The sequence below is a fragment of the Molothrus ater genome, chromosome 19 (assembly GCF_012460135.2).
Source record: "Molothrus ater isolate BHLD 08-10-18 breed brown headed cowbird chromosome 19, BPBGC_Mater_1.1, whole genome shotgun sequence".
Lineage (NCBI taxonomy): Eukaryota > Metazoa > Chordata > Aves > Passeriformes > Icteridae > Molothrus > Molothrus ater.
In genome coordinates, this window is record NC_050496.2 from 5,508,756 (window position 1) to 5,534,168 (window position 25,413).

The following is a 25,413-nucleotide window of genomic DNA, read 5'->3' on the forward strand; positions in this document are numbered from 1 at the left end:
CCTAAGCAAAAATAGAGAGGTTGCCATTTCTAAAACCCTGCTGCTTTAAGAGGTGGCCTTCATTTCAGTTTTGGGTGTTATAGGCAAAGACAACATAAAGCCCAAGGAAAAGCTGCAGTAAGGCTCACTTCACCAGACCAAGCTGGAACAAGCAGCTGTAACATTTTGATGCAGGTCCTTCATAAAAGGTTAAAAAAAAGCTTATGTAAAGTTGTTTTTGGAAGACAAGAACAAACGACCTAGCAATCTGCAAAACAAAACATTTATTCTTAGAAAAAGTCAGTTTATGTACAGCAAGCCCCAGAGGAGGAGGAACACCCTGCAGTCTTCAAGATCCTTCCACGGTGCCTTCTTTGACGATGACTCGTGCGAGGTTCCGTGCAAGGGCGAGTCTCAGCATTTCCACTTTGGTTGTCTCAACATCATCATCCTGCAAGGGAGCAGAGCCTGGGGTAGGGGACTGCACACAGCGATGACAGGGTCTGTCTCAGGGTTGGGAAATTGAAGATGCAGGTCAGTGAGAGGTATTTACCTGTTACAGGGACCTCCTGAGAAGAGCAAAACCTGCATAGCTCAACCCAAGACAGCACTGCCAAGCTGTTTCATTCCCTGGATGCTACAGGGCTTTGCATGTCAGCAAATAGTTCCCTGTTCTGTGCCTGGAATGCTCAGAGCCAGAGCTGCTGGATGGCAACACCTCAGCTCTTCATTGCTCACGTAATGTGTAATTATTTATCTTGGAAAAGCATCACGGTCCAGTGCAAACCATCAGAACATGAGGAGTAGGAACATTCCTGCACTGGGTTCGTGACAGTCTCTTGTTGATGCTTCATTTGACTGCCCTGAACCCACTAAGCCAGTCTCTGGGACTTAGGCTGTGCCTCTCTTTATGACCTCACCAGGAAATATAAATGCAGAGTTTCCCTCCCTGACCCTTCCCACGGCCCTCCTTGCTTCATTATCCAATTGTCCTCAGAACTGAACAGGTTTACCTGGAATTTCTGCTTGTCTGGATTCCTGCTGTCAGGTCTTCCAGGCATCGCATCAACTCATAAGTCTGCTCTGCTGAAAATATGACCTGTGGAAATCAAAGTTTTTACTGAAGAAGATTAAATTTAGAGACATCACACAGGCTGAGAAGATAGTGCAGTTGAAGAGAATGCTTTTACACTCCCACAGCTCCATTCTGACCCCTGAAATCACAGATCCAAGGATAATTCAGGCTGGATGTGACTTTGGGAGGTCTCTAGTGCCACCTCCTGCACCAAGCAGGGTCAGCTATGAAGTCAAAGTGACTGCTCTGGGTCTGTAATTGCTGAATTATTCTTTTCTTGATGGATCTTGAAGGAAAAACTGTGCTTAGAAGCACTGGAACAACCTTCAAGCCAAGTCCCCAGAGGAGCTGAACACAGCGTGTGCTAAAATTACCAGAGCAGATGAATTCCACTGCTGTTGTAACAGCAGGGAACCAAAGCAAAGAGTCAATTTATCCCTTCTTGGGTCCCTGTATGTTCCCACTGCTGGGACACTTGGCACTGCCATGGACAGGTCCTGTCAGGAGTAGGGAAAGGAGGGTCACCACTTTGAGTTCCCTTGTCAAGAAAAAAGAAGAGGCCCCCTGGGGGGCTGTGTCGGTGTGAGCAGGACCTGACCTCCTTCTGCTCCAGCAGCGGGAGCGCGTCCGTGAGCAGCGTCATCCAGAAGGAGCAGGGAGCGATGTGAGCCGTCATCAGCGTCAGCAGCAGCCGCGCCGCCTCCGCGAACCGCTTCTCGCCGTAGAGCCGGTGGAACTCCCGGTACTTCCCTGCCACAGGGTGGCAGAAAGGAGGCATCAGCAGCTGGGCCTTGGGAGATCCCTCTGCTCCCACAAAGAACCACCCCCAGCCAAAATGAGCCCAAAGCAGCCCCTCTGGGTTGGGAATCTGGTGCATGAAGGAAGGTGACAACAGAGCCTCCCTGAAAGGGCAGCCACACTCTGCTGCTGTTCTGGGTGAGCTTCAGGGTTTGCATCAGACTGGTCAGGGCTGCTGCTGCCCCAGGCTGAGTGTCTGCAGGGGAGCAATGAACCAGTGGCTTAGAGCAGAGAAAATGTCCTTTTTGAGGTCACAGAGTATCAGGAGGTCTGAAAAGCTGCACCGTCTTCCTTGGTTGTTTAAATGGAAACTGGAATCTCTGTTAATAGGGAAAGTTCTGCATTTGCTAAGAATTAGTGAGATCAATATCCAGCTTGACAGAAGTGGCTGAGGATGGAAGTGGGGCTCGTTCTGTATCCACTAAACTGTCACAATACTCTAAGTTAATGATTCCCATTCAGATTCACCTTGACTAATGCTTGAGCTCAAGGCAGAGACATGGGGAAGTTGTCCAGCAAAGGTAACCAAAGGTTCTAAAAACCTTAAGGGAAAAATAGGCAGAAATATTTTCAGGCCTTTCAGGATTGTTTAGAAAGAGCAGAAAGGGAAAAGGCTTCTCTGGGGCTGACAGTTAGCAGATGATGCTGGGCATGCAGAGCTGAGGGATTACCAATTTGATAAGTCATGTTTAGCTTCTAGACCTAGTTCAGGATCAGCTTTAATGAAGGAAAATCAGTTCCAGTTTTGCAAGCTGCACCAAGTGGAAACAGAGAAAGCTCATGCTCACCCTCCCTGTAAGGGTGGTATCAGGTAGAGGGGAGTCAGCCCAATGCTGAAAGCTATTCCAAATTCCTATCAGATTCTGGCCTACTCACAGCATCAGAGAAATCAATTTCCTGTTTTGGTCCCTGAATCAAAGGCCACAGAGCAGCTGCAGGCAGAGGGGCAGGTTACCACAGCCTGCCTTGTGCCAGGCAGGAGAAGGAAGCTGTGGTACCTGAAGGAAATGAGCTGGAGGCCCTCACTGTCTCTTGGCACAAGTGCTCAGTGAGAGGGCAGGGAGGGCTCTTGTTCCAGTGAGCTTGACTGGCACACTGAACCCACACACTGGAGACTCTGGAGACCTTGGTAAAATTATAACAAGGTAAACATAACTGAAACCAGTGGATTACTCTTCCGATGAACCCCCTAAGGCAGCATTTGTTAGTATTTCAGAGCCTCTCAAGGTAGTGATACAGTCTGGAAAAAGACTTGGGCCTGTCCTGCTCAGAGCAGAGCAGGGACCTGGTGTGAAGGCAGTGGTAAAGGCCATCCCTGGGGTACAAGCTGCATCCCAAACCACATTCACCATTTGCTTTCCCCTCATCACTAAACCAGGAGCCAGCCAGATGGAAGAAAGCATAAATCCAAGTAATCCCATAGAGTTCTCCACAGCAGAGCAGCATAGACACTGTAGGCAGGCTCTCACCAAGGAATGTGAGCCGGTCGCTGAGCAGCATGGACGGGCCCAGATTGTCAATGAGGTCCAGGTCAGAGAAACACCCCTTTTCACAATAGTCCTTAAGGAATCTGGGGAGAAAGTGGAACATAAGAAAAGCTTAGAGGGGAGGACATCATCCACACCCATTCTGTGCCTCCTAATCCCCTCCCAGAAAACTTGACTGGACAGCTCAGTTCCATCTTAATCAACCTCCCCAAGGGATTCAGAAGTTTCTGGAAGTGGCCAAGGAACTGGTGTAATGCACACTTAACAGACACTTCATTGATTCTTCTGCATTCTGTGGTAGTTGAGATCTATTTTTTAAAAGGACTAAATGAAGGAAGGCAGGCAGGAAGCTGAGGCTGGTGGATGCAAAACTAACACTCTCAGATGATAACAAAAGCTCTGTTTTTCTGCTGTGTAAAAAAAGTTGATAAACAGCAGGAACAAAAACAATGCTAAAAGTTTTTCATCTGTTTTGCCACGGCCTCCATTATGCTGCTTTCTGCAGAGCTGCTTCCTGTGATTTTTTTTTTCATCCTTCTTTTGAAGGAAATGTAATGATTCCCACTCCCTCAAATAACAAACAAAAAACCCCCCAAACCTCAGATTAGCAATCTCTTACCACTCATTTTGCCAGTGTTGAAGACAGAGTGTTGTCTGGCCACCTACCCAGAGTGTAATTTCAAAATTATACTCTATGCAGGGACTGGTCTCTGCCTATTTCCAATTAGCAAAACCCACACGACATGGATTGTTAGAGATTACAAAGCACAGAGTTGCCAGAGCTTTTGCTGAGGCCTGAGCCAAGTGTCAGTATTGTCCTCACTTTCATAACAACCCTCCCACTCCAGAAAAGGTCAGGAATTTTGAGAGGCTCAAACAAAGCCAGGGACACTCACTGATACAAATTTTTAGTAGAAACAATGAGATTTTTAGTAGAAATGTAGCTTAAGTGACTCCTACTGGCTTGTTTGGAGGTGAGGTGAACTTGATTATAAGTAATCTGCTGAATAAAGCACAGGTAAGGACTGTACTCCACCCGAATCAGCCCCCTGGGTCACTGTCTGGCCCATCAAACATCTCTGTCACAGAAAGTGAAGGGTAGAGGACAGAAGCTGTTTAAGGTCTAAGGGGGTTGGACTCTCATATAAAATCAATCTGTTTTGTCTCTAGATGTCAGGAAGGAAAACAACACAGGGAAGGCACAGCTGGGGGTACTGCAGGGGACAGCACCCAAGGGTGTTGTTTTCTGGTCCAGAAGAAGGTGCCTGGCCCCACCTGCAGCAGTGGGAGCTTTCCTGGCCCCTGACACAGCAGCCACCCTCCCCCTGTCCCCCCAGGCCAGGAGCTGCTGCTCAGCCTCACCGGTCCGAGATGAGGGTGGCAAAGGCCTGCGTCCTTGGCCCGGATGCTCCAGGACAGGGCCGAGCCCAGGCGGTTGTTCCGCAGAGCCTTCATGGCCATGATCTTACAGATGCTGCGCACTGGGGGAGCACACAAAGGAGGGCAGGAATTAGTGTCAGTGGGTTCAGCTGGAGCACTGAGAAACAGTGAGACTGAAAATGCACCACCTTGTTCATGCATCTGCCTCTGCTCACAGATCCTCAGCACCTTGAGGGCCTTCTGCTCCGTGCTGAGGGGGATGCGCTCGATGTGCAGCTCCAGGTACACCCGGCCGAACTCTGGGCAGTGGTCCAAGTAATCCACCCCCAGCTGCCACAGGCTGAGAGAGGGGAGAAATCACCACCATTCCAACCCTAGGAATCTTCAATGAGCACAACAGTAGAGCCCCAAGGAGAATCTGAGCCTGCATTAATAACTGTTACCTGTGATTAACTTAGCATTCAGTCCTGAAATGGCTTTTCCTTTCTACCTCATGCCAGTTCCCTGTAGCATAACTTTGGAATGCCACAACTTTGGAATACGTGCAGCTTTGGTAAGAGCTTCAGTGCAAGGCACTCTGCAAGGTGGCAGGAGTGGCTGTTCCCAGGTCATGGGGTGTGAAGAGTTCTAACAGACAGCTTTTGTCTCCATTTAGGAAGGGAAATGGGCCAATCTTGTACAGACCCTGAGGGACACCACTGCTGAAATTCTAACAGTGGCTGCTCTAAGTTTTGCCCTTTTACTTCATGAACATGCAGTTATTTGTTTTGGCTGCCTCAGTTTAAGTCTGTCCTATAAGTAATAAAACAAAAGGTGATACCTGTGATGGGAGAAGAGTCCTGACGCATACTCCAGCAGGAGGAATTCACGCATATTTGAACCAAAACTGGAGGGAAACAGAGTAAATATCCAGGTATTATTATTTGCATCTCACTGGAAAAATGTGATTACTTTATTTCACAAGTACTGTCAATTTACACAAAATTTCTGCAGCATGTTTTCTTTTGGTTTTGTTTTTTCCTCTCTGGGTTATCTTAGTCAGCTTTATTCAAATAATGCAAATAAATACTTACTAGAGATTATGAGACTGCAGGAGTTTGCAGTGATCCAACAGGTCAGTCAGATGAGCCACAAACCACCAGTTGCTCAGGACAATGCTGTGTTTGAAGCAAAAGAAAAAACTAAGCCTAACACTGCCAGGGACTGTGTCAGGTTTTACACAGGCATTTCTTACCAATACACAGCTCTGTTACAGTCCAAGGTCTGGCTGCAATGTCCCAGACCTCATGGAATACTTTTAATTGCTGCCAGCTTCATGTATTTTTGCGAAATTCTTTGCAAGGATGATCAGGGCTCTGTACCCATACCCCCGCCCCAAATTCACAGAAGGAATACTGTAGAACTAGAGAATCCCTTAAAAAACCCCTTAAAACTCAACCTGCATTCCTTGATCACTTGATGCATCTCAAATTCAAAGGCTGCCATTAAAATCATGTCTAGAGGCTCAGGGCTGCTCTCTCCACCCAGGAAGAGGTCCATACTAGACTGTGGAATGAGATGACAAGACATAAATGCAGAAGCAAGACATTGTTTGGATGTAGCAGTTATTTTATAGGAAACAAGAGGTTGTAGAGGTTGAACACATTAACAAAAAGGAATTTTCCTCATTTTAGCATAGGGGACTGGGAAAACAATTTGCAGGAAAAAGACTGGCAATGTTATGACACTGAGAAGTGACCCATTGAAAAATGGGTCTTCAACAATTATTTGTCAGCTTTATCACTCTCCCAGTCCTTTTACAAACTCCAGATAACATCTTACAGGCATCTAGTTGCTGTAAGACTTTCCCCTATGTTTTTCTTTCAGTGTAGTAAGTTTTTCTTTCTTTTTGTGCCTGAAACAGTGGAGAATATTAGAATATTTTATTTCCTACCTGTGCATAGAAACGCAGCTCCATCGGCTTCACCGTCGGGTGGGAATACAGGAGCCGGGTGACGAGGAAGTGATACCAGGTGGTCATGAGCTCCTTCTTCTCCAAAATGGCATCCTCATCTCCCAGCAGGATCTAATGGGACAAAAGCACAGCAGGAATGCTGCACACTCAGTGATGGGCACAGCTGCACTCCAGCTCTCCAGAGGCATTACTCTTGTTCTGCAAAGGTGAGGATTTATTCAAAATTATGTAACAAAAATCTTTCTCACAGCTCAGTTTCCAAATCAGCCTTAGGACCTTGGACAGGGAGAGAAACCCAACTACCCAGGCTGGCAAACCATCAACAGAGGACAAGAGACATATTAAAGTTACTTATGGCTACACTGGGTTCCTGAAATCCACAAGGATAGATTCAATACTTAAGTCCAAAGTTTCCTCTGTTCTCAGCAAAAACACACCTTGCAGATGGACTCCATGTGGGGATTGGAAGCAAAAGTTCCATCCTGTAGATACCGTTGACATTCCTCGTGCCAGTGCTGCCACTTCAGCTCCAGCTCTGTCAGAGTCTGGGTGTTGCCAAGCTGAGCAGAGGGAATAAAGGAATACATGGAATAAAGGAAACACCAAGTCAAATCACACTAGGCTTTTGGGCCAAACGTACAATCACTCCTGATAAAAAGCTAAACATGAGGCTGCCTGTCATCTTTCTGTGTTGATGTGCCACCTAACAGACTTTTATCTGAATTGTTGGGTCTTTGGGCAATTCAAGAACACAAATATTGTTACTGTAAAGGAGTAAGAGATGTTCTAACAAACTGTTACAGGGGACACAAGCAGGTGGCTTTCCCCAACAAACTACATGAAAAAACACACTTTGTACATACACTGGGCACAGGCATCTTCTTCATCAAGTCATCCAAGATTTTGTACATGTTCATGGATGCGGGATTGGCACTGGCTTCCTTGGAGAGCAGGTGCCGTGCTTCATCCATCCGGCCTTGGAGCACAAAGACATCCACCTGCAAAAACCCCCTGTCCATGAGCTCCACACTGGGCAGGATTATGGAGTGCCCAGGAAAGGGATCATAGGGGCATTTTAACCTGTAATTCAGGCAAGGGAAGTGGAGTTAAAATGTTTAAACTGTAGGCACTGCTAATTCAAGTAACAGTGTAAGGCTTGACCTCTATGGGCCATGAAGGATGAAGATGGGAATGAGAATGGCTTCATCCTAAAGCCTACACAGGCAGACAGCAATGAGGCATTGTGTCCAGCAGGGAAGAGGAAGGAAAGCACAGACATGAATTCCTGTTAAGAATCTTCCAGGTGGTGATACTCACCACGTTCCAGAAGAGCTTGTGTTTGGATGGACTCTCACTGCTCAGAACTTCCCGGACCATGCTGTCCACGTCACACACGTGGAGCCGCACCCAGTCCAGGAGGTGCAGCAGGAGGGGCCCAGCTGTGCAGACAGATTTCCCTCTGTCAGTTCCCAGGGGTTGTTCCCAAACTGCTCTCACACATTTCATCACAGTTTGATATCACTAGATGAGATTTACTGACTGGATTTCTTCCTGCCACCCCCAAATTACAGAGTTCCTCAAGCAAAGAGGCCCTGGGAGCACCCAGCCTCTGGCAGGTTTTCCTGGGGCAACACGGTCCAGTAGAAAACCCAAACTTGGAAAAAATAAAAAGTGAGTGATCCAGATCAAAAATCATGTAATGCCAAGAGACAAACAGAATATTTCTGTTTATTTTAGCATCGTTTCATTATTACTAACTGACTATGAGGAAGAAATTTGGCACTAGGTAATTAATTTAGGTTAAGTAATCTGTAATTTGTGAATCTCTCCTGAATTCTGGGACTGTGTAAGTAGCACATTTGTTTGCATAATATTATTTCCTTCAAAAATTATTTTCTACTTTAAAATGCCAATGTAAACAGACTGACTTCAAAAATGGCAACCTAAAGGAGTTGTATCAGAGCTGTGTAAATGTCAACTGGCATCGACACATTTCATGTTTAAAGAGATGTTTAAGCTTATAAATAAAATAGATTGGCAACAACTTTTGATATCCCTTCTCTTTATAATCTTTCTGGCAAAGAAACAATTTACATCAGAGTGAGGAAGGAAAGTAGAAGGCAAATTGAATTGCTTGACATAATTCAATATAAACAAGACAATTAACTGAGGCAGAAGCGGTATTAAAAGGCTTATTGACACTCTGCTTATCTCTAAAACATCAAACTATGACACAATGAATATGATATACATTTTAAACAAATAAATATGCAAAGAACAAACCCCCATCAGTCTTTACACGAGGACAGTTCACGGCTCACCTGTAGCTGCTTCCACAAACAGAATCTCACACAGGTTCCAGATCAGCTCCATTGCAGAGAGAATGGAAACCTGAAGGAAAGCAGGGCCAAGTTTCAGAGCTAGTCATTATTCCAGTTGGGTTTTTTAACCACACAAAGGCATCTGCTGTCCACAGCAATCAGTTCTTACAGAGAAATATCATACTGACAGTTCAGACATAAGAATTAAAAGACACATACCAAAATTTCACACTTTTTTTTGGGCAGAAAACACTAACACTGTGTAATGAAATGCAGCAATAATCTGTCACCAGTGAGCAACTAACTGGTCTTATTTTCAGCTTTTCTGCACTTTTAAGACTCAATACAAACATCAAAGGAAGAAAGAGCACCCAATGAAGCAACATCACTATAGCTGCTAGGACAAAACTGGTGCGAGCACTTTGCTCCTCCCAGAACACTCCTGTGGATCTGACAGCTCACTGTGAACACAGTGAACAGAGGCTCAGATGCAGCTGATTGGAATCTTAGAGTTTGAGAGGTGAAACACCACACAGCAAGTCTGTTTCTTTCTGAAACTGTTTTTGTCAGCTTTGGGATGACAAGAAAACATCACATCTACAACAGCAAATATGTTTATGACATGGCAGCGAATTGAGGTGTTGGCCATCTTTATTGTTTGAGAAGTACAGGAATTAACTATTTATTTCCATTTATTCTTGGTCATGAACTTTATTTTATACACAAGGCAGAGTTAAATCTGAAGTGCCTGATGCCACAGTGGTGGCCTGGTGAATTCACCAGCCAGTAATCCACGTTCAACCTGACAGGACTTACCTGAGTGCTGTACTGGCCTTGCAGGGCAGGGTCCCGGCTTGAAACTGAGGGGAAAAACAAGGAAAGTCAAAGAGGAACATATTTACATTTGAGAGTTGCTTCTGAGCTTTGATAGTTTTCCATATATCTGCCACATGAGATACGAAAAGGCTGCAAGTCCCCAGAAAATCAGTTACAATATAGTGGGAAAAAACCAGTCCGTGACCAGATTTACAAACCAACTTGGAAATCTCCAGCGCATGGAAACAAAGTCCTGGTAATTACTGAAACCTACACATGCTATTGTACAGCAGTTGCAATAAGTTACCATTACAATCCTACTTTCATAATTGCAACTGGTGTTTCCTTTCCCTGCAGTAAGAGAACAAACAAACAGACTTACCAGCTGCCTGGTGCATGTCCTCCATGCAGGCTCTTATCACTGACCGGTAGTTTTTACTCACTTGAACCAATCTGCCAAACACAAAAAGACTTTGGTTGGAGGGAGCTGTTGGAGTTTTAGTGTTATGTCCCCTACAGCCTTGCAAGTTTCTCTGCGGTATCAATTCCCAGTACCTGGGTGGATCCATCTGGAATCAGTGACTGTGCCACACTCTACCAGCGTAGTTATTGGAAGGATCCGAGCCTTGATTTGTAAAATCCCCCCAAAACGGTCATTCTACCTGCCCCACTGCTGATTCCAGAGCTGGTAAAAGCAGCCTGGCACTTGCCTCACCGGAGGCGTTTAGCAGCCCGTGGTGCTGGCCCCCGGCTGGAGAAGGGGCAGCCGCTGCCTCCCACTCTCCCCATCCACTCACTGCGCCTTCCGCGACTTCCCCGCCAGTTCCTCCTCGCTCCGCTGCAGCCCCATGAAAATCCCGTGCGACTCGTTGAAGAGTTTCCGCAGGGTGTGGATGTAAATGTCCTGGTCCCTGCGGACCACGAAGACGCAGGAGGAGCTCGGTGCTCCATCCCCGGTACCTGCAACAGAGCCCGTCAGCGCCCGGGCAGTAGCGCCCACGCTGTCCTCAACCCAGAATCGGGATGGGCATGGGGAGCAGACAGGCGTGGGGAGCGGGATGGGCATGAGAGCTGGATGGGCATGGGGAGCGGGACGGGCGCGGGGAGCGGAACCCACCTGCGCGGCCGAACAGGGTCTCGCACACCAGCACCTCCGCGGGGCCCCAGGCGAAGCAGAGCTGCCGGGCCGACGGGTCCGCGCCCGGCACCACCTGTGGGGGCACGGTGTCCGTCAGCGGCGTCCCGGCCCCGCATCGCCCGCGGCCCCGCATTGCCCGCAGCCCCGCACCGCCCGCAGCCCCGCATGGCCCGCAGCCCCCGGCCTTGCCCTGCCCGCCCATCCCGCACCACGAGCGGCGGCTCCGTGTCCGGCTCGTCCATGGCGGCGGCCGCGCTGCTCCTGCTCCCGCTCCCGCCCGCCGGGGCTCCGGAGGCCCCTCCGGGCTGCCCGCGCCGCCGCCTGCGCGCCCCGAGCCCCCGCCCGGCCCGGCCGCTGCTGCCCCGGCGGAGGCGCCGCCCGGGGACGGGAGGGGACTGGCAGGGACCGCGGGTCTCCGCCGGCTCAGGGCAGGCACCACCGCTCGCCCCGGAAGCGCCGCCTGTTCCCGAGGCCCCGCCGGGGCGGGGCGGGACGGACCCCGCTCCGCCCCCGCCCGAGCCGCCTCCCTGAGGGCCGAGGCGGGCGTGGACTGCTCCGAGCGGGCTGTGGGGAATGGAGGGATGGGATGGGATGGGATGGGATGGGATGGGATGGAATGGAATGGAATGGAATGGAATGGATGGAATGGATGGATGGAATGGAATGGATGGAATGGAATGGGATGGATGGATGGATGGATGGATGGATGGATGGATGGATGGATGGATGGATGGATGGATGGATGGATGGATGGATGGATGCCACCAAATCACAATCTGCCTCGTTTTCTTGTCAGGAGAGATTCAGTGCTGGGTGGGAGCATTGCTGGCCCCAGGTTTGTACTGCAGTGATGTAGTTGGTCAGTTAGCGTTCACAGATTCACCGAATAGGTCATGTTGGAAGGATCACAAACTCAGGTCCAAATTCCCTGCTCCAACAGGCTGATCTCAGAGTGCATGGCACTGGGTTGTGTCCAGACAATTCTGGAATATCTCCAGTGAGGAAGACCCCACACCCTGTCTGATCTCTGTCCAAGTGCACAGTCACTAGCACAGTGCTGTTATCATGCTCATTTCATTGACTTATTGCTGTGTAACAACCCATGTCTCCTATTTCTTTATGCACGTCAAACACCTGCAGGGTGAGAAACCTCTGGGATGTTGAAGGTGATGCTCTCTGGAGCTCTTGGGCATTGATAAAGCTGACAAATCAAATTATGTGCTCTGACTTCAGTGAGTTGCCTGCAGGCTGGGGAAGGACTTGTAATGAAGCAGGATCGAAGCAGGAAGAACAGCTACTGTGCCTCACTCACTCATACACTCAGGGTCCAGGAGGAAGTCAATATCCCCTGGACACTGGACAAAGGTGCCTTCTGAGGCTGCTGGAGGCTCATCACCTTTCTGTTAACACTGAGAGCTCACCTACCATGGCATTCAACTCAATAACCAGGTGTGATAAAACACCAACAGCATCCTGCTCCTCTCCTTCCATTCTGCTCTCCTCCCCACTTCTGTGTACTCCTCACTTTTTGCCTGTGCTAGCCAATAAGCAAGTTCTTCAGCAATATATTTTTTAAGACAAGTATTAGCAGTGCAGTTTTGTTGGTCCTACAGCTGGAACCAGTCCCTCTTAGGCTGGTGCCTTCCCAGGACGCTCACTAAAAATTAACTTTTCAAGATAATGTAAATCATTTGCTGTCCTTGTATGACAAATGCTGCAAGACTCCATGGCTAGATTGCCCTTTTTTACTTATCAGCTGCTGCATCCATCATTTCCAATAAAAATAAAGCCAGCAGTTATCTCTGGGAAGAGCATGTCATGTAACCAGTCATGCTGAGAAAAGGAAGTGGTGTCTGCTCAGGTCAGAAGGAATGAATTTTTGCAGGTAGAACAAATTAAACATTCTGAAAGCTGCTTGAGAAACTGAAGACTCATCAATTTTAAACCCCTCACTGTTTATCATAGGTAAGGGTCTGTGTTTTGCTATTTGAAGATGTGCCTGTATTTGAATTTCTGCTGTACAAAGTCAAATTCACCTATTGTCTTACACAATGGTGCTGCTCTGTGCTGCAGACTTCTGAGGATGTTAGTGGGCATTCCTAGATCCAGAATACCATTCCACACATCACTAAAAGGCTCTAGATGCAAATCAAAACTGGATACCTGAAAACCCAGGAGTACAAGGCCTCTTGCCATTGTTCCTCAAGGCTAAGGTGCTGCTTTTATAACTGCAGCACTTTCTTGTGAGTGGCAGAATATATTTAGAATATCCATGTAATACTGTGTAGAGATCCACCGTGTGGGAGGTGGATCTAGGAGTGGGACAGTGTCCTCTGCTGCTCCCAGGTCCATCTGTGTGAAGAGACACTGAAAGCTGGAACTCTTTGATCCTTTCCTGCTGTCTCTTGGCACACAGCGTCCATTTTGCTCACTCCCTAAAAAGGTCTGTGGCTTTTCATATCCGCAGCATCTGTTGTTCTTAAATGGATTATTCCTGTGGAAATCATCTTGGGAAAGGTGAGTTTTAGTATGAAATCTTGACTTTTTTTAGTCCTCTTGAACACTGGCTGGAGCTCTGCTCATACCTAGAAGGGAAACCTTCCTGCTCACCTCTCAAGGAGGCTTCTGTGCCTCTCCAGTCCATATAATTGAGCAGAATTGGGAATTTCCATGTCAGCATGGAACTTCACATTGCCCAGAAAGGCTTTGGGGTATGGGCTGTGGGTCCAGCAAGGAAAGCAAAGAGAAATTGTGTGGTTTACAGTCAGGAGAAAAAGAAAAAGAAAAAAGTCTGATGAGGATAGGAGTTACCACCTTCTGAAATAGGAGGTTTGGAAGCTATTTTGGGAACAGAGGGGATGATCAGCATCATGAACAGGGAAGGCACAGCACAGGCAGGGCTGCAGGGAAAAGGTATTTTCTATTCCCAGGGCTAAGCCAGAATTAATGAAAAGCAAAGCCTGAGTAAAGCACTCAGACCTGCAGGGTCTGAGCCAGTAACCCAACGCACTCACTCACACCTCCAAATTACTGTGTGCTTTCAGTTCTTGCCTTGGACTCAAGTGCAAAATAACACCCAGTTTTAAAGGGGCTGGAGTAGGTTTTGTAGGCTAATGCTTGCTGATATGCAGGAGCACACACCTTCTGCCTGCAGCTGCTTTGCTGTCACAAAACAGGATGTTTTAAAATCCCAGCATGAAGAGCATATATATGGAATGCCTGTGTTCCCTACCCTCTCCATCAGAGGGTGGAGAATTAAGCCAAAGAGCTCTGCAAAATCTAGATTTCTTCCTTACAAAATTGCAGTACAAGAATGAAACAAAGTATGGAAATATTTTAAGAAACAGCACGTGGAATTTTTTTCTCCCAGAGATGGAATTTCTCAGGAATTCTCACTGTGACGCTTCCCCATTCAGTTCCCTTCAGCTTGGTGCATTGAAGAGGAGGAGCTCAGAGGGACAAAAAGCTTTGCTTTGCTCCCCTCTGCTGCAGCCCGGACCCTGCAGGAGTGGGGCCTTTGTAGTTCCCAGTGTGGCTTCTCCCCCCGCTGCTCACTCCCAGTGCTGCTCTCTGGCCAGTTCCTTTGCAGGTTTTAGCACTGATTATTGTCAGCTCCAGTTTCTCAGAGTTTCCTCCGTTGCTATGTAAAAATAAAAGCCACACAGAGATGAGGTTTGTATAAACCTGCTCTGTGATTTGGGATCTGTTTGATTGGTGGTGAGACCAGTGCTGGTGCAGCTGAAGCCATTTTCAGCTTTTCTGAGCACATCTAACTCCCATATGTTCTCACAAATTCTAGAATATTTTCCTGTCTTTTTTAGCACACTTCTTCTATTTGTTATGCTGCCTTAATATGTGTCTCACTTGGTGCCATTCCTGCCTTCAGTTCTTTGATGCCACGCTCAGGCCTTGGCCAGTTTCATCCCATCTTCCCAAAAAAATCCTCCTCCTGGGCCTGCAGCACAGGGATCTTCAAGGAGGGAGGGGGAAGAGTGACAAGAACAAAATACAACAGGACCATCAAGCCCCATGATGCCCTTCCACACTTCTCTGTGACGTTGCATCATCTCTAAAAATAGAACTTAAGGTCCATTGGGAATCACAACTCAGCTTTAGTTCTCAGAAGTATCCCATGGGTTTGTAGTTTTGCTTTAAAAAGCTCTGGATGAGATAAAAGGGTGGGGATTAAGGTGCTTTGTTTCCTTTTTCTCACTAGTAGTTCTACTTCTTAGTGGTGATGATAGACTTGAGAAGGTCCAAACCAAGTTGGCCATTGTTTTTCAGAGCTCAAATGAAAGAAGAAGGGAGATCATAGAAGCCTGAGGCATCAGACATGAAGGGGGATTTGGGTAGAAGTACATGGTCTTCCCAGCCAGGGTGCTTCTCACCTCCCAGTACCTTAAACAAATAGAAACATAATAGCATGAGTAATTAAACACAGAGAAAATAGGCAGGATCAACTGATTGATCTTTTGATGATACATCAAGTGAATTGACACAGGTAGGAGTGGAAAGCAGAGCACAGAGGATGATCTGTTTGAATCGCAGTCACAATTTGAAACAGCATCTGTTGCCTTCTTGGGTCAAACTGAACATGTCTGTGTCTGGGGTTTTTTCAGAATTTACTCACTAAGACTCTTCAGGAGGAAGATACTAAAAGGTTCTATGAAATTTCAGGCTAAATTTTGGACTACAAGGGATTGTAAAAGACCACTGCTCATGTTTTGCGGAAGCTCAGGTGGCTGCCTGGGACATCCTCCTGCCTCATGGCTGTGCCATTTTATTAAATGGGGACTTGGATAAAGGCTTGGTTTCAGCTTCCTCTCCCCAGTTGGTGTTACTCTTCTGCAATTTCCAGAAAATGGCAGGAAAAATCCAATCTGTGCTCAGAAGGAGAGAGCTGGAATGTGAAGTAACATGACAAAAGCAGAGCAGAGGGACCAGAACTGACAGTGAAAATCAAGTCTGCAGCTCTGCCTGTAAGTGAAGTTTCTCTTCAGTCAATATTTCACTATGTGAGCAATTTATTCTGGACAAGGAACATCTCTGAAATGGCGCAGAAAGTTTTGTCCTGCCAGGAGCAGGGGGTGTGTGACCACTCGGCTACCTTGGTGTCATGACTCAGAGTGCTCCCACATGGAGCAGCACCAGTGTGGAGTGATGCTCACTTGGAAAATCCATCCCTGGGGGATCAACAGGGATTGTTTTTGTGATGTTTCTCTTCCATCTATGTGATGTAGAGAAGCACTTGACAAATGCTGGTGGCAAGTGTAATGCTGATGATAAAAGGCACAGGAACTGTTTTGTGTGAACCTGTGAAATCTCTGGAGTTATTGAGAATCTCCTCCTCCCTTCCATGGAATGAACTTTAAGAAATTACATCATTGGTGGCTCTGATTCATGTAGAGTAATTGTTGGGGGGCTGCAGGTGCTCAGTTCCCTCACAAGACATGGCATCTCTCCCAGGATAAACCCTCCTCACAGGGACAGCCCAGGGTTTTGGGGATCTGCCACGCCATCGTTGTCCTCCATACCACAGTGAGGGGCACAAGCAGGAGGGAGAGATTTGATGAGGCAGAGACGAGGGAGAACCACAGCTTCAACGAGGTCGGAAAAGGCCTCTGAGATCAGCAAGTTCAACCTGTGCCCCAAAACCACCTTGTCAACCAGACCATGGCACTGAGTGCCACATCCACTCTTCCCTTAAATACCTCCAGGGACAGAGACTCAGCACCTCCCTGGGCTGCCCGTTTGCCCAGGAAGGTGTGTGCAAAGAACGCCGTGTGAGGCCCTGAAGGGGCACTGAAGGGGCTGTGGCAGGCGGCCCAGCGGCTTTGAGGAGATTTGAGGGCACTTAAGATTTGAGGGGGCCAAGGATGCTGGGGCTGCCAGGGGAACTTCTGTTCGGGAAGGGCACGGTGCAGGGCACGGTGCAGGGCACGGTGCGAGGCGCGGTGCGGGGCGCTGAGGGCGGCCCGGCGGCCATTTTGCGAAGGACAATACCCGCCGCGCGGGGCGGGGCAGAGGCGCGCGCACGCAGCGCGCGGGCAGCGCGGCCGCGGGCGCGCGCGCGCCCCTCCCCTCCCGCCGCCGCCGCCGCGTTATGTAACGGCCGCGGGGCGCGCGCGCGCTCCCTCCACCGCCCCTTCCCCCTCCCTCCTGCCTCACCCCCCCAGCCCGGGCCTGGCTCCGCCCCCTCCCCGCGCGCCGGGACCCAATGGGCGGCGGGAACGCGCCCGGGGGGGAGGGGAGAGCGCGGCGGGTGCGCGCACGCACAGCCGCGGGGCCGCGCCTTGCCCCGTACGTGCGCGCTCCCGGGCCCCCCCGCCTTCCCCTCTCTCTGTGTCCCTCTCTCTCCTTCTCTCCGCCGCGCTCGGCCGGCTCTGCCCCCCCTTTGTGCGCGCTCCGAGCCGCCCCCGCATCGCCGACTCGCCATGGCCGACGAGAAGCCCAAGGTGAGGCCGGCACGCTCCGCAGCTCCCGCCGTCGCGCTCGGCCCCTCAGGCGGCGGCCCCGGCCCGCAGCCCCCGCGCCGCCTTTGCGCGCCATTTTCCTGCGCGGGTGGGGGGGGCCGAGGCCGCGGCTCCCGGGGCGGGCGGGGGATCCCCGGGGAGAGGGGGAGCGAGCCCGGGCCGCCTTCCCGCCCTCCGCGGGGAGAGAGGCAGGTCTGGAGGCGGTTGCTGCTGCCTTCCTCCTCCTCCTCCTCCTCCTCTGCGGCCGCAGCATCCCCGCCGGCTGCCTCGGCAGCCGCTGCCCTCACGGTCCCCGCACGGCTCCGGCCCCTTTGTGCCGCCTCTGGCCCCGCTCGGGGCCGGGGGGGCCGCGGGGGCTCCGCTCCGCACGGCAGGAATTAACAGAGGCCGCCGCCGGGGGGTTGGCTTTTTTTTTTTCCCTTTTTTTTTTCTTCCTTGGCCTTTTTTTTTTTTTTCCCTCTCACCCTTCCTTCCTTTTTTTTTTTTTTTTCCCTCCCCCACACTATTTTCAAACCGAGTTCGAAGTGGCGGAGGGCGCGGGGCCGCGCGCGGGCTGACACATGGCGGGACCCGGCTCCCAGCAAGGAGCGAAAACAAAGCTGGAACTGGGGGTGCCGGAGAGCCCCGGGGCGGGACAGCCCCGATCCCCGGCCCTCTGCCCTGAGGCCCGGCCCGAGCACGAGGGACGGAGCTGGAAGTTGATCCTCCGCAGTTTTCCGCTCCGGGAGGGTCGGGCTGCTTGATGTGGAGTTTTTTTAAACATTTTCTGAAGGAGAAGACCTGGCCTGTTTCAGGTTTTATCACCGTTTGAAACATGGCCCTTTAAAGTATCTGCAAAGTTTTTTTTAATAAGGACATCAAACGGTAGGAAAAAGTTTGAGGTGCAATGAGAAAGAGCCTTGCTGCTGGTTGGGAGCACAGTTATAACAGATCATAGTAATAACATAGGTAACTTAATTCCACTCAGTGGGAACACTGGTGTTGCATATTGTTGTGCTTTTGCTAGAAATAACTTTTTTTTTTTTTTTAATCTGTTTTGAATGCCTGGCCTGGTGGTAATTCTTCATTGCTAAATTTCCAGTCTACAGAATGACAGCTAATATCAGATTTTTTTTTTTTTTGTATGTGGCTTTTTTCCTTTAAATTTTCAACTGAAAAGTGCTGACCTTTATTCCCTAATTCAAGGTTTCAAGTCAGTTAACAGCTTTAATATCTTTATTTCCTCCTTTTCAATAACCTGTTGCACTTCGGTAAAATGTGAACTTCTTGTTTCATACCTTTTTTAAAAAGTGTTGGTTTTTTTTTTTTTTTCTTTTATTTCCTCCACAGGAAGGAGTGAAGACTGAAAACAATGACCACATTAATCTGAAGGTGGCAGGGCAAGATGGGTCTGTGGTGCAGTTTAAGATTAAGAGGCACACACCACTTAGTAAACTAATGAAAGCCTATTGTGAACGACAGGTATGATCTCAGGAGAACGGTGTCTGGGGGAGAGCTGCTCTCCACAGGGATAGAGGAAAACAGTTAAAGTCTTAAAACTTAAGTAAATACACAAAATGATAGAGATGGAACAGAAACTAATTGTGCTGTAAAGTGCTGTCCTTGGGCTCTGTTACAGGGTGGACTGAGAGGGTTGTGGCAGGAAATGGGTGAAATAAAGATCTGTTGTCATTTATGAAATCTGTATTTATAGGTGGAGGCTTCTGGGAGGTAACTGCTGCTCTAATGCTCAGAAATATTCGTGTGGAAGGGTGGATTTGGGATGAACTTAGGGGAGAGAGAGTTAAGTGATAATCAGGGATTTTTATAGCTCTGAGTGACTTCTTGGACTGGTCATTGGCTTCTGATTTATTAGCTTAATTGTACTGAGATGAGAAGATACCTTGAGAAGGAGCTTGTACATTTAATGATGAGCTTTGTTTTTTCTCTTGTGTCCTGGCTGACAAATGAATCTTCTGAGAGACACACACCCCATGTATTTGCTGATGTGGTGGCAGCTGTAGCCAGTCTGTGAGGCTGCAGGCAGCTATTGCAAGTTTTAAAAACACCTGTTCGAGTTGAGCTATGGAGCTCTTCCTTCTGAAGCTCCTGATTTGGGAAATTTTGTCTCTGTTATCTACGATATTTTTTAGTGACTATCTGCCTTCAAAAAGTTCTACCTCTACAAAAGTGTTCAGAATTAGTGAGTTTTTAATTTTTTTAAAGCATAAATACTCAAGGATACTATTACATACAATAAAGTCAGTATAAGATACTGGTGCAGCTATTTCATCACCAGGAAAAACCCCTGTGATTCACATAGAGAGGGGTAAAACCTCTTTGGTTTGCCCTGTGCCACAACAGAATAAAAGTAAAGACAGGAAAAATTAGCTCTTGCTGAACATGTGAATGTGTTCTTGTATGAGTGTTCTGCAGAGAAATTAGTGAATGTTGGAAGCTGTGAGTTTGTTTTTCCTACCTCAGTCATATAAACTCTTGTTCTGTTTTGCAAATCACTGTGTTGCTTTTTCCAGTCATAGAGTGCAGTTATATCTGTCTTTCAGGGAATTTGAGGATTGGTTGTCTATGAAGTCCTGGCATAAAAAAAATTTAAAGTATCATTCATCCTTAGTTACTTTTAAGCAAGCAAAAGTAATATTCCAAGTAATATTCCAAATTGTCTTAGATTGCCAAAATGTTTACTCTGTTTAAAGAAAAAACAAACCAAAGCCAGCAAAAAAAAACCCCAAAAAAACCCCTAAAACAATAAACAAAAAAAACCCAAAAAAAAAAAAAAACCAAAACAAAACTAACCCAGGTATCAACTGGAGGAAAAACATCAGTAAATCTTGAGAATGGGAGACATTTTTTCTGATCTTAGTTTTAAGCTAGTAAGTATCCAAAGAATATTTTTGTGGATGTGGATTTGTCTTTACTTCTGAAATTTTGCTGCATGTTTTTGAACAAAAAAACCCATTTGTTCTGCACGTCTCTAAAAGTTAGATTTTTTTAATGTATTTATTTACCTAACTAGTACACCCGAACTTAAATCCTAATTTTGGAGAGGTGATAGAGAACTTAGCAGCTATAAAGGATGATAATCATGTGTTGTGTGTAGTAGATCTAAAATGGAAGTAACTAAATTTGACTGACCTGTTGAGAAGATCAAGACTATTTGTGATTAAGTGGTGAAAAAATCATCCATGGACCATACTTCATGTTTTGTGGACACTAAGCTCACCAAAGGACAGTTTTTCAGTATGTTTTCAGCTAACATTTATTTAGCTCATAAAGTTGTTGTGAACCTGGAAAAAAAGAACACTCTGGGAATAGGAAATACATGTTTCAAGAAACACAATGTCAGAGCAAAGGGCTCAAAGCAAATGTTGCTGTGCAGAAATGTGTTGCTGCCATGAGACTGAGCCACACACTTCTTAGACCAGATGATGTTCTGAGTGAATGCTGCAGTGTCCTGATCATGCTGGAGAAGGCATTTTGCTGTGAACCATAAAGTTAATAAAAAAAAGTTTACTCACATTTATTAAAATATTTTTCCTGACAAATCTACTCCTCAGAAATAATTACTACATTGTTTTCTGTTGTGTGTGACATCCGCTCTTGCCAGGCTGAATGGAGGCTTCTCTTGTAACTCAGAGATGCCAAAGCACGACCCTGCAATCCATTGGATTGCCTTCAAAACCAGATTGGGCTCTTGGATAGTTAGATACTCTGGAGAGAATGGATAGAATTGGAAAGGAAGTTTGTGTCCCCAGATGTCACTGACCTGCCTTTGCAGAATGTGTGGTGCTGTAAAATACCTTCAAACACTCACTGGTGATTGTGGAGCTGATGTTATCAGTAGGAGAGGTTAGTTGTTACTCCCAAGTTACATTTTTCAGTCTGTTGGCTCGGGTGGGGATGAGAGATATTCTTTTAGGGATGGAAGAGGTCAGTAAAATGAGTGTTGGGTAGTAGAAATGCTTATCCAAAATACTTAATTTTGGATAAGCTAATTTCTGGAAGTAGAAAATTCCTTTATTTTTTCCATCTGTGCATGGAAAAACTTGATACATAGATTTCTTTATAATAGGAATTGGAGGTTAAAAAGTTCCCATTTTTTACTCTTTGCTGCTGCAGACTAATTTCGTTGTTGCATTTCTGGAAGAAATATTTTAGAATACCTTTGTTTTTGGAGAAGATCAAAAAGGAGAGTTGGGTGTCATTGTTGGACATTTATTACCCAGAGTGTTGCACCTAGTTCTTAAGTGAATTACTCAAAAGCACAGTAAACCTGCTGGCCTTTGGGGTGTTCAGAAATGGCTTTATTTTAACTTAGTCAGTGGGGGCACTGTTGCTTCTCATGAATTGTTGGACACAATGCAGTGTTTAATACAAAACAGATTGCAGGGATTTGGAGTGAAATGCCTAAAAGTCAGGGCATGAGGGAAGGATGGAATCTCTGGTGGCTTTTAATGATGGTGGTGCAATTCACTAACAAGTTCAAGAGTAAACTACTGAGAACTTTAACACCAGGTTTATTTTCCTTTGTGTTTTTCTCTTTGTCCAGGGGTTGTCAATGAGGCAAATCAGATTCCGGTTCGATGGGCAGCCAATTAATGAAACAGACACACCTGCACAGGTAAACCGCACAAGCAAGGCTAAAGAACTATTTGAAATTTGCTGCAAGAGTTGATGCTTCTGTTTCCTATCAAATACCTATGTATAGGTGTATATTACTGATAGAACTGGATCTTTTTTACCATTATTTTGGTGTAACTACTTTAGGATAATTAGAAATGGAATCCAGGACTTGTGTGTTTTGAATAATAAATCTGTATCACTGTAGTAATAAAACAGAAAAATTAAGTACAGTGTACAGATGGTGAGCCCTGTAAAACTTTCACTTTATTGATTCATGGCTCTGAGACAAGGATGGTAAGTTAAGAATTGAGTTTTTCTTGAAGCAATGGCTTTATTTTTTATGAAAACCTTGCCAGGATGTTATCAGAGAGATCCTGTTTGCAAGCTTGCATTTGTAATACAAAAGTAATTTCTGTTGTTTGTGATCTGAAACTGTTTCAGTAGCATGGAATTGATGAATATGGTGAAGTTGGGGTTTTCTGTAAGTGTTTGAAAGAAGGCCATTCCAAGAACAGAATGGTTCCCTGTGGCCCTGGAGCATTTTTCTGTCCTGCTCCACGGAGCTGTGTTTAATCAGCCTGACCAAGTGATAGTTTTATCTGCTGTTCAGAACCACTTGTAATATAATGAAATAAGGGACTTCAGTTTTCAGTTCTGAATTTTCTGAGCTGTTGCTTCAAAGATTGTGCCTCTTGTGGCCCCAGTATATGCAACTTTTTAATTTGCAATACTGATAATTGAGGCAACAGGATGAGTTTTCTTTTCCATTCGTGTTTTGCTTAAGCTTAGACCAGTCTGTTATAGCTGTGGTAAATGGCATAGACCAGTTTGATTTCCTGAGCAGCAACTGAGTCTGTTTAGAAATATAACTTGAATTAGTTATAGCAGCTCCAGTTTTGGTACAGATTTTATCAGTAGGTGCCGTTAACATCCCAGGAATATCAACTGTAAAACTTTGGGTGAAAAAAGAGAATGATATTAATGAAGTATTGCTGTTCTTCACTGGCAGTTGTTACATGGTTACATGCCAAGTACTTTTAATTTTTGTGCTTGCTGATCCTTGGTTTTACTGCCTGGTTGGGCAGAGGCTTTAATTCCAGTCTGCTTCCCCATTGCTGTAGCCATTTGAGCAGCAGCAGCCAACTGGAATTGTGGCAATGTTTTAAGGTAAACTGAGGGACTAAATAGGAGAACAAAGGTGCAAGGGCAAAGCAGGCAACAGAAATCAAATGTTATAAATCAGTTTCTTAGGAGTCACACAGTGTACCCTGAAGTTAGTACTAGAATTCATTCTGGGTCAACGGTTATCAATTGGCATTTTTTTTCTGTGCAGTTTCTTTGGTTTTGACTTTAGTGAGTTTTGTTAAATGTACAAAAGGGTGGTGGTGGAGGGGAGTGGGGCTTCTCTGGTAAAGTTGCATAAAAAGTAAACATAAAGTCAGGAACTGTAAGAACAACCCAGGCTGCTGTAGAGATGTGAGAAGAGTTGAAAGCCCCTTTTTCTTTTTTTCTGCTGTAGTTGGAAATGGAGGATGAAGATACAATTGATGTGTTCCAGCAGCAAACAGGAGGAGTTTACTAAAACAAACACACAAAAAAGAACCTGCTACTTTCCTCTCCAGAACTGTGCTCCCACAGGCAACACTTCACAATTAGGAAAATGAGACTTGGTTCAGCCACATCCTGACTACTGCAGTATAGTTTTCTCTCTTCTCTCTGATTTTTTTTCTTATTCCTTTTATTGTACATAAAGTAACTGGTGATGTGCACAGGCATAATGCATATTTTTTTTTAACTAAATGGCCAATGGTATGTTTTGATCAACATTTAATGGAGATGGGGTGGGAAAACAAACTGGTTCTGTGAAAATGCCCCTCTCTCCGTTAGTGGCATGCTCCTTCTACTTTTACAGAATCACAGAATAAGCCGAGTTATCTTTATATTCCAGTAAGTTATTTTGCTCTCACTGTTCAAAAACAAAAACCTTGCATACCTTGTTTGATTGGATAATTTCAATGTTTTTCTTTTATCATTGTAAAACCAAGGGCAATTTTATAACTTTTTTGTACGTAGCTGTTACATGTAGAGCAATCTCTGTCTAAGTAGGGGTAAATTACTCTTTAAAAAAAAAAAAGGAAAAAAAGTCCTAGATAGTTTTCCCTTCAAGTAAAACGTCTTGTTGTTTAAATAAACTTCTTGTTTAAAATAACCAGTTTTCTTTCTTTTTCTGTGGAATAATAGTACTCAGCAGCTGTATTTCTTTCTCTGCAGCACTTTATGCTTCTCAAATCTCAGCTTTCTCTGTGGTAAGTAAGCATAATTCCCCCCTGTCTAGACAGAAGACTGTTAAAAAAGGAAAGGCTTCCTTGAGATCTGTCAGTCAGCAGTTGAACTGGAAATAGAAGTCAGTTTTCTCTTATTTTGGTTTATTTTGATTTTTTTGTGAATGTTCTGCTAAGCCAAAACTGTTTGATTAGGCAAACTGCAAAATACTGAACTACTTAATAATGCCTTTGGGTTGAGCTCTTCTTGTCAGTCTTTATTAGAAGCCTCAATATTGTTGTTACAGTAGTTTGTTTAAGACTCTGTATTTGAATGCTTATTGATGTAAACATCAAGTTGAAGAGAGCAAATAATTTCATTAACCGTTCAGTTTACCATGGTATCAAATGGGAGCTGCTTGGAAATGTAAAGCAAAAATAAAAAATTGAGTTCTGGTTTTGGGTGTATTTAGCTATGGTGGTGGAGATTCCAAGCTCTGCTTTACCCCACTCTGCTGTTCTGCTTGGAAAAGGGAAAGAGGCTGGAATGGAAGTACTGAAGGGAGATACAGTGATGGTGGTGTTTTTCACAAGTCTTTTCCACAATTCTTGAGTTCTTGGGGAGCTTTTTGGGGGAAGTTTAGAGGTTGGAGTGAAATCGATGGACCTTCATGGAAGATTATATACCTGTCAAACCCACAGCCCCACAGCATTCTCTGATGTCCTAGGAATGTTCCAGTATTTTATAGTAAGTTAATGCTTTTTTAAGTATAAATTTCTGAGAAGAGGCCGCTCTTTGGTGGTAGTTTTTGTCTCAGTTAATTCAAGGAGTGCTTATTGCACGTGGGGCCTGTGCCTGCTTGAGCTGAAAGTTTTGTGGCAGAATGATGGGTGTGTGCATTTAGCTGATGAGTTGTGATGTGCTTGTCTTCTGTCAGAAATAACACATTTGATGCTACGTTAGTTCCATCTAATGGAGATACAGGGAAAATTAACATCTGTTTTTGCAGTTGCATTCGAGTCTCTAGCTGAAGAATGTAATCTACTGTGTACCTTTGTTTTAATTCAAAGAAATGCTACTGCCAAGCAGATTACTTCTCGTTGTGGGATG

The 25,413-nt window shown here is 46.1% G+C and overlaps 2 protein-coding genes across 2 annotated transcripts; one reads left to right on the top strand and one right to left on the bottom strand.

Annotated features, from left to right (window-relative positions):
- Positions 1-248: 248 nt before the first annotated feature.
- Positions 249-11,417, bottom strand: NUP85 (nucleoporin 85). Its single transcript, XM_036394870.2, is given in 21 exon segments — positions 249-430; positions 993-1,018; positions 1,021-1,078; positions 1,653-1,804; positions 3,322-3,422; positions 4,702-4,727; positions 4,729-4,820; positions 4,908-5,059; positions 5,540-5,605; positions 5,793-5,876; positions 6,158-6,264; positions 6,653-6,784; positions 7,111-7,233; positions 7,537-7,671; positions 7,991-8,112; positions 8,995-9,064; positions 9,811-9,854; positions 10,193-10,263; positions 10,608-10,770; positions 10,928-11,021; positions 11,158-11,417. Coding segments are annotated over 21 exon segments (1,953 nt in total). The 5' UTR covers positions 11,191-11,417; the 3' UTR covers positions 249-328.
- A 5,764-nt stretch (positions 11,418-17,181) lies between these two features.
- SUMO2 (small ubiquitin like modifier 2) lies at positions 17,182-24,760 on the top strand. The gene is made up of 4 exons (XM_036394871.2): positions 17,182-17,403; positions 18,751-18,882; positions 21,968-22,039; positions 23,561-24,760. Exons 1-4 carry the CDS (start codon positions 17,383-17,385, stop codon positions 23,621-23,623), a joined length of 288 nt encoding a protein of 95 aa, XP_036250764.1. The 5' UTR covers positions 17,182-17,382; the 3' UTR covers positions 23,624-24,760.
- Positions 24,761-25,413: the final 653 nt, after the last annotated feature.

Bases quoted from the DNA above. Each gene is read 5' to 3' on its own strand.
- SUMO2 (XM_036394871.2), top strand. From the start codon at position 17,383: ATGGCCGACGAGAAGCCCAAG. The intron at 17,404-18,750 runs GTGAGGCCGGCA...TTTCCTCCACAG, and splicing joins TGGCCGACGAGAAGCCCAAG to GAAGGAGTGAAGACTGAAAA. The intron at 22,040-23,560 runs GTAAACCGCACA...TTTCTGCTGTAG, and splicing joins AAACAGACACACCTGCACAG to TTGGAAATGGAGGATGAAGA.